This window comes from Nothoprocta perdicaria, unplaced genomic scaffold (assembly GCF_003342845.1).
Source record: "Nothoprocta perdicaria isolate Ctin4 unplaced genomic scaffold, notPer1 scaffold_43, whole genome shotgun sequence".
Classification (NCBI taxonomy): Eukaryota; Metazoa; Chordata; class Aves; order Tinamiformes; family Tinamidae; genus Nothoprocta; species Nothoprocta perdicaria.
Genome location: NW_020455677.1, coordinates 1,257,364 through 1,267,833, shown reverse-complemented (window position 1 = coordinate 1,267,833; position 10,470 = coordinate 1,257,364). Strand labels below are relative to the sequence as shown.

At 42.8% G+C, this 10,470-nt stretch overlaps 1 protein-coding gene and 1 non-coding gene across 2 annotated transcripts in view; one reads left to right on the top strand and one right to left on the bottom strand.

The window, feature by feature from the left end:
* Positions 1-4,214: 4,214 nt before the first annotated feature.
* On the bottom strand, positions 4,215-4,307 carry TRNAI-UAU. Its single transcript is given in 2 exon segments — positions 4,215-4,250; positions 4,270-4,307. It is a non-coding gene; the product is annotated as a tRNA-Ile (tRNA).
* Positions 4,308-9,332: 5,025 nt separating this feature from the next.
* The window catches only part of HAAO (3-hydroxyanthranilate 3,4-dioxygenase), a 30,052-nt gene continuing 28,914 nt past the window's right edge, over positions 9,333-10,470 (top strand). Inside the window, exon 1 of the mRNA XM_026046278.1 lies at positions 9,333-9,443. Within this exon, the coding sequence (XP_025902063.1) occupies positions 9,364-9,443 (80 nt within the window). The 5' untranslated portion in view covers positions 9,333-9,363. The remainder of the gene's footprint in view (positions 9,444-10,470) is intronic.

Here is a 10,470-nt window from a genome sequence, read left to right as displayed (position 1 = left end):
ACCCAAGTGAGGTGGAAGTATTTCCACATGCAAGACACTGCAGCAACAAATGAATTTACACCAAGTGACAGAGGAGCAGTTTACCACAGTGTAGTTCATTGAGGAAGTTACAACCGGAAGGTTTACTTATATTAACTGCAGCTCACAAATGCTGGCATAAGTCTGACAAGACCCTCCTTAAAGGAGACTAGTCTATTTTCAGTATTTATTTTAAACACACTGTTCAAAAAGCTTGAAATTTAAAAAGTTTAAATAGTTTCAAGCTCTTTTAAGCTTTGCATAAGCAGCACAGTTAACAATATTCCACAGTCTAAAATGTAGGATGCCCAGAAGATAATTCCAAGTAATTAAGTCAACCAGCACAGTTAGCTAGCAAGCTTTATTGCCTTTTCCTAGTCTAGTATCCTGCAGGACAGGCACCCTCCATGGCAAGCAGCTGCCCGAACTCCAGACAGCCCTGCAAGGGCCCTTCTCATACCAACTACTCCTGAACAAACCTTTTCCAGAGAATTTGGGACAGACCTGCTGTGCTAGCGTTTTGCAAAAGCACTGAATCCACAGAGACTAGAGAACTTGATAGGCGCCATCCTTCTCTAGTCACTCCAAACACAACACTAGATTTTTCCATTTCAAAGAGATCCTTTAGTCAGGTTGTTATATTTCAAAAGTGCCTATACCTCCAGTTGATTTAGTTCTCTAAGCAATCAATAGCATTTTTGCCTATTGTTCTCTTGTGCCCACCAAAGCACCTGGCAAAGGATTTCTATTTTTACAAAGTCTGGAAATGCTTTTGCCCTTTTTTTTCTCCCCCTCCTCTCCTTGCTCCTCCTTTTCACTTTGTGTAATCATAGTGCCATCTATTGACAAAGTTATGACAAGCAGACTTTTAGTTACTACTTAGGATTTTCAAATAGAAATCAAAGTCTTTCTCCTAACTTTCCTAGAATACACAAAATCTAATATTGAGAAACAGTCTTTATTAAAGAAAGACTATGGCAAATGCAAGACTGATGCACTCAAACTTATGTTAAGCAAGGGCTTAAATACATTGTTAGTGTTTGTGAGCCTCTTAAAGAACAAGAGTTGCACTTCTAGAGAGAGCTCTCAGTGAGGGCTTATCCTATGGGTGTTTCTGCAATAACCCTTGCTGTTCATCCCTCTCTTTGAGCTCACAATCCAGTTGGAATGCTGTATGTGAGCAGTACTGTAAAGAGATAAAACACAAAACATACTGCCTCACCCTATTACTATTTGTTCCCCAGAACTGTGCCATTTCTAAGTCTTTACAAATTCTTCCTCCAGCAAAAGCCTTCAGGCACACATAGATATATTATATATATCTCTATACCTACAAACATCTATATATTAAATGCTCTTTTTTTTCCAGTGTTGGTGAAAGTCTGAACTGAGCAATCACGGTAAAAATTTAAGTATAGCCCATAACCAATGTTAAAGAAAAACACACATTGTTAAAAAGCACATTGGGACCCTAGAAAATATCTCCAAGGACCTCAGGAACTCCAGGCAGAACATTTATACCAGGCAAACCAACAAAACAATAAGGAATAAAACACTAGAAGGGGAAGACCTGTAAATAAACAGGGCAGCGTTTAAGAACAGCATCCAGAAAGGAAACCCCTCAGCCCAAGCACAGTGATTATCCAAGAACTCCCCACCAGCTCACAGTGCCCTCAAGCTCCAGCCTGTCCTGGTCACCCTGCAAGAGAGATAACCTGGGGCAGAAGGTTACGCAGAGGGGACAGGGGAGTATCAGGGCCCATTTCCCTTTTCTAAATGAAACAGGGTGCACTAAGTCATCAAGGTATTACTAGAAGAAGGGAGAGAGAGGAGAGTAAGGGAAATTATCACCTTCTAGATCACATTTAGAACTGCTGCTACATTGCAGCTCCATAAGTGGTTTAAAGAAAAAAAACTGTCCACACTCCAGCTTTATAAAAAGAGTCATTGCTCACATGCACACATACATATATAACATCAGCATTTTTTCTGTAAGAGTATAAAAATATCTTTACACATACATACGTAAAACTGATCATTAGAAGCACTAACCAAAAACTCATGACCCTCTCCCTCCCAAAAAAGGGGCATTAACATCAACTGGAGCTTGTGCAACACTTCTCTCTAGCACCTACCTCCCAGAAAAGCTCTTCCAAACACGAGCACAGCTCCCTGCTTGTAGCAATCCCCACTCACCAGCCAAACATAGCCACACCAGCACTTCCCACCACAGAACAAGGACTGAGCACCTAGGGCCTCCTCAGGAGCCTGGCTCAGCTTCAAGGGGAAGGAGCAGCCCCCTTCTACATACATACATACATACATACATACATACATACATAGACAGAGAGATGCAAACTCACCCTCTCAGCTCCAAAACAGCACCTTTCTTTCCACTACAGAAGGTGCTCTAGCCCATGGCTCTTCCAATTCTTGGTGCTAAGCAGAGCACCAAGTCCCTCCCCTGCACAGGTGGCCCTGGTCAGGCCACCACGTATACACCTGGCCACCTTTAACCACATGGCTACACCAGGACACAGCTGTGCCTCAGGAGCCAACCCACTCAAGTTCATAAACTTGTATATCTATATTTCACCTGTGGCATGCAGGTAAGCTAGCACTTGTATTGCACGAGCCTAATAAATTGCCATTACTTGCCCCATCCTGGGAAATCTTAGTCCAGGTGGAAGCCATGAGAATTAATGCAGTGTTTAGGCCTCGACTAGGAGAGTGGAGACACCTGTTCCTCATGCAGGGATGGCCAGGGGGTGCTGGGCAAGCAAGGCCTGAGCCCTGCACATCCCCTTGACCACAGACATCCCCAGCACCAAAGCACCAGGTGGGGCAGTGGCACCAGAGCAGCGTCTCCCGCAAGGAGCGGTGTCTGTCCAGTCGCAGGCTGCAGGCTTGGTGTATATACATATATATACATATTCTTTAATAATAACAGCATTTTCTTCATATTTTTGATAGGCCTGCAGATATTCCTCCGGGTGGTTGTAGTGTCTCGGCACTGAGATGTGGTACTTGTGCATCATACAGAATAAAAGGTGAAACCTCACTGCAAGCCAAGGATAGGGTTTCTTTTTAATTTATTCTTCCAGGTCCTTTTTTTTTTTTTTTTTTTTTAATTAAATTTTAATTATATTGCACATCCACATGTGACAGGAGTGATGCACTTCAGGTATGATGTATGGTCACTGGAATCAACAGCAAATTCCCCATGAAATCCAGAGGAAAAAGCAATTAAAAAATAATAGGGGAAAATAGGTGTGTAAAATGCACTGTAGCCAAGGAACCACATGCTGATTTGGGCAAGGAAGGCACCTCTGCCTGTCTGATCCCAGGGCCTGCTGAAGGTCTTGGTGGCAATGGGACTGTTTATATATGAGATGGAGTATTTGTACATGAGGTTTACAAGATCTGGGCCTAAACATTCAGACAGCGCTGCCCAGCTTCCTCTTTCTCTATTGCCCCATTTTACACAGCCTGGACACCTCTCAAGTTCTTTATATATATATAAATATATATATAGAGAGAGAGAAAAATATAAAAAATTATCTTAATCTTTTTCCTTCCTGTTCTGGACAGTATTATTACATGTTTTAAAGACAATATTGACTTAATTAGCAGTTGCAAAGAAAAGGCCTCCATTCAACCTATGGGAGAAGAAATACCTCCTTCCTTGCCAGTGCTGGTCAATATTTACTTGTACAATACAATAAATTGCACATCATAAAAATGTGTTCCCTGCAAGATCACATCTGCAGCTCTTACAAGGGAACCACGTGAAGCTGCTGAAAAAGCTACTTTGAGCATACCAAAAGTATGCTTATATATGTAAGTACATACTAATATAAGCAAATGCATACATGCAAACTGTACAGGCCTCCTGGAAGTGCTCTCTTTGGTTTCTGGGCGATGATTCCCCACCTGTATGAGCAGAGCTGCACGCGCAGGACACAAAACGTACACAAAATCCATATGCACGGGCACAACATCTGCTGCACACGCTATGGGCCCACTGCTGCAGACACGTGGGGGCAGGAGTGCAGAGCCGCGTGCCTGGCACGACCGCCTGTTTTTTTGGGAGGTTTTTACACTTTTTCAGGGCCATTTCGCTGAGCGCAGCAGCCGGCAGCCACGCGCGGGCAGACGGGCCCCAAAAAAGCCCTTCCCGCCCCCAAAAAGCTCTGTGCTCCAGGTGAGGCTCGAACTCACAACCTCGGCATTGCTCGGCTTGTACTGCTGTATAAGTACCGCGCGCTAACCGATTGCGCCACTGGAGCCCTGACTCCAGCTCCTCCCGAACGCTTTATCAAGGGCTCGCCCGGGCCGGTCGGGGCACAGCAACCGCCGCCGCTCTGCGCCCAACGGCCCCGCGCGCGCCCTTAACGGCCGCCAGCGGCGGCGGGGAGAGAGGCGGGGACGCTGCGCCCGCCGGGCGCCCCGAGGCAGCCTCGGCGCGGGGGCGAGCGGCGCCCAGCACAAAGCCCGACCTCCCTCCCCCGCGTGCCCCGCCATGACGCGGGCAGAGAGGCGGGCAGCGGGAGGGCGCGGCCCGCCCCGGTGCCGAGGGCGGCCCCGGTGCCGAGGGGCGGAGCGCGGCCCTGCGCCGCTGCCGGGGCGGAGCGGCGGCCTCCGCAGCCCTTGCACGGCCCTGGCCGAGGAAACGGGGCACGTCCTTCGTGCTACAGAATAACTGGGATAATTGCAGCAGTTCAGGCCATCACTTGCATTATGAGGCAGGAAGAGGTTAAAAATGCAATAAACATGGCAGTCTTTAAACCCAAGTAATGCTCCAGTACACGTTTCAGACTGTTTTTTTTAATATATATATACATACCTTTACTATCTCTATTTACCTGGACACCTGTGCTGAGCTGCTGACACTACTTGAAAACACCTTCCTTTCTACCTCCTGTTGAGGGCAAAGAGACAAGCTTGCTCTGTTTCGGTATGTGAAAGTGCATGTTTCTTCCACCAAGGAGCAAAACGTGCTTGAATTTCCATTGAAAATTGCAATATTAATGGCCCGGCAGCAGGTGACAGGCACTTGCGTCCAATTTAAAATAAATAGCAGTGATCTCCTGCCTCCCTGACATCCTGAGTTATTGGGGACTTTATCCAAGCAATTACCTCCTACCCTGTCTCTGATCCATAAAATGAGCCGAAACCTTCGGAGACTTGTTTGGAGGGAGAGAAGCTGCTTCTCATCTGCTGACAAGAGAGTTGTTTTGCAGTCAGGACCGTTACTGTGCGCGTTACTACCAGTATGTTTCAGTGATAAGACACCACTGACAGGTTGCACAACATGCAATTGCTGTATTTGACCACGGATGAAGGTGGCTGACATACAGCAGAAGGGCAGTTGCTAACAGCTCGTTTCTTAGATAAATTGTACATCATCACATATAATTTTTTTTTTTTTTTTTTTTTTTGGTATGCTAAAAAACCTGCAGCTGCCTTTGTAGCTGTGGATCCTTACACTAGTAAATAAAATACGTTATACCATGAAAAAAAAATGCTGTGAATTTCTGGGAAATAAAGATTTGTCAAGAAGAATCGTAGCTGAAGTTACGAACATGTTGACAAGTTCTTTGTTGTAGAGAGCGCCTTAGTCTCCAGCAAGAGGGAGGTCTCAGCAAGTCTCCATTGGTGTCTAAAGAGATGGCAGTCACTGCTCTGTTACACTCATCAGCTTTCCCATAAAAGTAATAGTGATAATTACAGTGAATAGTGAAATCTACCTATTATATGTAGATTTCATAGCGTCATTGACTGCTGCTGTGCTGCTGAATTCACTCCTTTCTTTTATTGATCCACACAGACTGATGGCCCTTGAAACAACGCATGCAAATGTACAAGCAAAACGTGGCCAGGTAAAGGAGGTAGGGGAGCTCTACCTGGGATCAGGAGCAGGTTTGTTGCTTATTAGATTTTTATTTCATGCAACTCCACTAGCTTCATATCTGATAAACTATGTAATATTAAAAAAAAAAAAAGTGTTTATATTTGTGCTCAAGGAAAAGTTTAAAACAGAAAAAAAATGGAATAAGGAAGAGTTTTTAAGCAGGTAAAATGGATTACTTCATCATATCCTCTCTTCCTTTTTCAGTTCCTCAGAGTACTGGAAAAGGAGAAGTATAGGTTAAAGCATTCTCAGCGTTGCAGAAAGTTACTTGCTTTCTTGCTTTGTGCTGCTTGCAGAATCTTCAGGTTATCCATTCACCGTAGCTCCATCAGTGTATCCCCAAAGCAGATGAATCCCAGCCCCTGAATTACACAGTGCGAGAAAGGCAAAGCTCAAACAGTTACTAAAGGAGTATTTCCTCAAATCGCTGATGAACGCAAACCTGCACTGGTGAGAATTTTTCAAAATACTTGTTAGCACTAAGTACAAAATAAAAATTGTTTACCTCTGAGTGTCTCTGTGAACAAGAATCAATTTCCACAAGGCTGTTTGCTGCCAATAGAAGGAGTTGACCTGTATCATCTGTATTGTTCTCTCCTCCTTGGGCTCTCTGAACGGGGCTAGTTCTTCACCATCACTTCTTTAGATCAATAAAATTAATATGGGAAGTAACAGAAAGGTGACAAATATAGACATCACTAATAAAGAGAAAAGAGATAAAATGCTGGCCAGCAAACTTCTTCTAGCTAGAAAAATTATGTCAAAATTCTTCAGACGTATTTTTTGTTGTTATATGCTGCTTGCTGGATGCCAGTTCATAAATTTATGCCTCCTTTAGGTCCTGTGATTAGGGAAAGCAGAAAAACAGAGAAGGTGCTGAACTCGTTTTTACCACTACCACTTTTTCCCCCGTCCTCAATGCAAAAGACAAATTATTTCTGTGTAGCAGCTTTGTGCTTCAGTAGCTTTGCATGGCTATGGCAGAAAAAATAAAAAAGCTGACAAATTAGATTCCTTACCTTTGCATGAAAGGAACACTCCGAGCAGAAAGCACAAATCTGAGGCCTGGCTTCCAGAATCAACTTTGACGGGTGGGAAGAGTCCCTTGCAAGGCAGACTGGCCAGAAAAACCCAGGCTCCAAGGGCATCTACTTACTTCAGTCTCAGAGAGCTTGCAGCACCTTTGTCTTGCCAATATACTCCACAGAAAAGGGGGTTCTTGGCCCACAGCCCTTCTTCGCCCTTCTCACAGGAAAAGGGATGGATGATTTTTATTTTTTTTTTTTTTAATCTCAGAAGGCTGCAGAAAATGCTACCCTGCAATAGTGACCTCAGCTTCATACTTATGGTAAACCTTGTAAGCGAACTTCATCTTTTTAAATTAATTATATAAGTAGCTTCAAATTCAAAGCAGCAATATAATGGAGCTTCAAAGAAAGAGGGACACCCTCATACTTACTGGAGTAAGAGTATGATGTTAGTACAATCCACATGTCAGTGTTTCTTTCTGTAGGAAAATTATAATGGTATAAACTAAAAAACTCCAAGATTTATTGCCCTCCAGCACACTGATCAATCAATCCAGCAGGTGAAGAGCTTTATGTGCACAGGCCCGGGAGGACACACAGTCCATTTTTGAACAAATCTTACTACACCTCTATATACTCCACCCTAAGCATAATATAGATATAACTAAGCTACATCAACAGCAGCTAAAAAGCTCTAGCGTTTTGTAATGGCTCGAGGCTTTTCATCAACCACCCACTTCATGTATTCTAAGGCTGATAAGAAACATTTGTACATTTACTTACCAAATGTGGGGGCAGAGTAAGCAACCCTGTAGGAGCTGTGCAAACATGGAAGAGAAACTGGTAACGGAATAAAATATAATACAGACCTGGTTCTGACTATGCAGTGCTTGATAACTCTCCGTTTCTTGTTTGCCCAGTAATTTGATGGCAACATACTGTGCTTTCCCCAAAGGCATCACAGAATCCCATTCAGCTCTCTAACAAGCTCAGCTACAACCAGTGATAAAATGTGGATATAATCAAAATGAGCATTTATGGACAGGGTCTTTTGGCTTCCAAAATGCAAGAGACATCTTTCTTTTTGCTATCTGGCAGAAGAAGATCCCAGTATTTTCACCCAGATGCCCTCAAAAAACGGTCAGGCCAAGGAGCTTGAAGGGAAGTGAGAAAAGGAAGTGGGGCCCTATCATTGGGCCTCTCAAACACATGGGAAGCAGCTGCCAGGAGAAGAAAAAACAGATCAAAATATCATATTTGAATTTAGCCACTGATCCCAGTCTACAGCTGGATGTAGTTATAACTGTTTGATCCAAATTGAGGCCTGCAGAATAAACAAGACTACTATGCAGTCTCCCTCAGAGTAGGTTGGACTCCCATTCCCTGCTAACACCAGTAAAGCAGCACTAGTTTGAGCAGCTCATTGCACCTCCCTGCTAAAAGGACATTAGCAGTGACACTTTATAAAGACCTGCCCAGAAAATGAGTTTTCTTTCACAAGGTAAGACTACCCTGCTCTAGGGAGAATGTTTTGTAGTCTGAGAGGTTTCCATAGTGGAATCTTAAAGGAAAGGCATTTCAAGAGCATCTACATACATACATAAAATTTTCCATTCATACTATATTATCATACATTATAAATTTTACATATATGTAATTTGTGCTTGATTTGATTTGCACAGCTACTAGGAATTTACCGATGTCTTATTACACTCCTTCCTCCAACCTATGCTGTCACTTCTGCTCTCTACCCCAAAAGGAAAAACAAATAAAGAAAAAAAAAAAGCTTTACAAACTTTCACTAAACATTTTTCATATCCCCATACTAACATTTGAATTTCTCCACTGCTGGCATCTACCTTTTCTTTCAAAGGTGGTAGGATATATAAGTGTGTGTATGCAAATACATACATTTTATATATATATATGTATATATACACATATCAAAAAAAAAAAAAGACACAAACTTTGAAGAACTGCCATCATCCTGTTTAGCTTAGAAATATGCTGTTTCTACACCAGACTCCAAGGGCGTGCATGCCCAAATCTTGCCCATTCTCTGCCAGTTTGTCTCTGTTACAAGGCAATTCCCCTAGACAGCGGGAATACTCCAGTTGATGCAATAAAGAGAATGAAGCAACCTCTTGTGGGCAAAATGAGTCTCTGATGAAGGTTTTTAAAAGCACCAGTCAATTATTAGCCAGTCTACCAAAGCACTAACACTATTTACAGAGTAACCTTTGGCTGATGGACCTGTCCCCACTGATAGTCCAGTCTGCAGACACCTCTCCCACCAACCAATCTCCTGAGCTCTGGGGATGGAGTCACGTGCAGTTTGCCCAGTTGCAAGAGCTCTGCAAACTAGCTCTGCATCTTCCTCAGAAGTTGCATAGCTGGTGAACCATGGAGCTTCTTGTAAATGTAAGGAAATGGATAGAAGAAAACAAAGATGCCTTTTTGCCACCTGTGTGCAATAAACTTATGTAAGTAAATGATTTTTTTAACCCAGTTCTTAGATATTCTTTGCTAAAAATGCATGCATAGGAAAGCCTAGAAAGGAAGTGTAAATTCCTCTCTAATTGCAGTCAGAGTACCATTATAAAAGACAAAAAATGCCTGAAATCTGTTTTTTAATAAATCTGTAGAAGCTGTTAAGAATCAGCTTGAATATGAAATGTTTGCCCTGACTGAAAGCCTCTTGTAGGCAGCAGGACTGACTTCAAGGGACTTTGTTGCAGGCCCTGTGACAATAAAACCATACTGATCAGTGCAGAGAGCATCCCATCCACAAATAATTAAAATTTAGCTAATAAACTCATGATGCCACCCAAAACAGGTGCCCAAGTTGCTGAGAGTCATTCCGGCATTACAGAGGATCCGAATATGCACAAGCAATAAAAAGTGGCAGGACATACTCTTAAAAAAAGGAAGAGAAGGAGTGCAAGATGAGCACGTTTTCAGGGCACTTCCAGATCTGTCAAGGCAGGGTAGCACCCTCTGTTCAGGGAGAGGTTGGTGAGGCAACGCTTGAGATCACCTAAGAGAGATAAACTCCATCCTGAATAAGAGCTAACATGAGAAAAAAATCGACGGCATTATTCAAATTTATAAAATGCATCTTTTCAGTGTCAAGTCCAATGAAATCCTGACTTACAGGATAAATTGTCCAGTGTACGGTTCCTTCTAGGAACTGTACAAACAAGCATTTGTCAGTGAAGTAGAGGACAACATATTTCATCCAAAACTATATACTAATGTTTTCATATCAAAGGATTCTCACTAGAAAGAATGACAACTGGGTTCCATTCACTGATGTCAGGTTAAAAACACAAGGCAATAAAAACTGCTACAGAGAAAGTGTCCATGTGCCTGTTGCCCTTTCCTAAGTTCCATTTTTAATCAAAATTTACATAGGCACCTCTTCTACTATAGAAGTGACAGTAATTTCCATTCATAGATGTGGGTTTTTTTCAATACAATGGTTGCAAGACAAAAATAAGGTCAAAGACA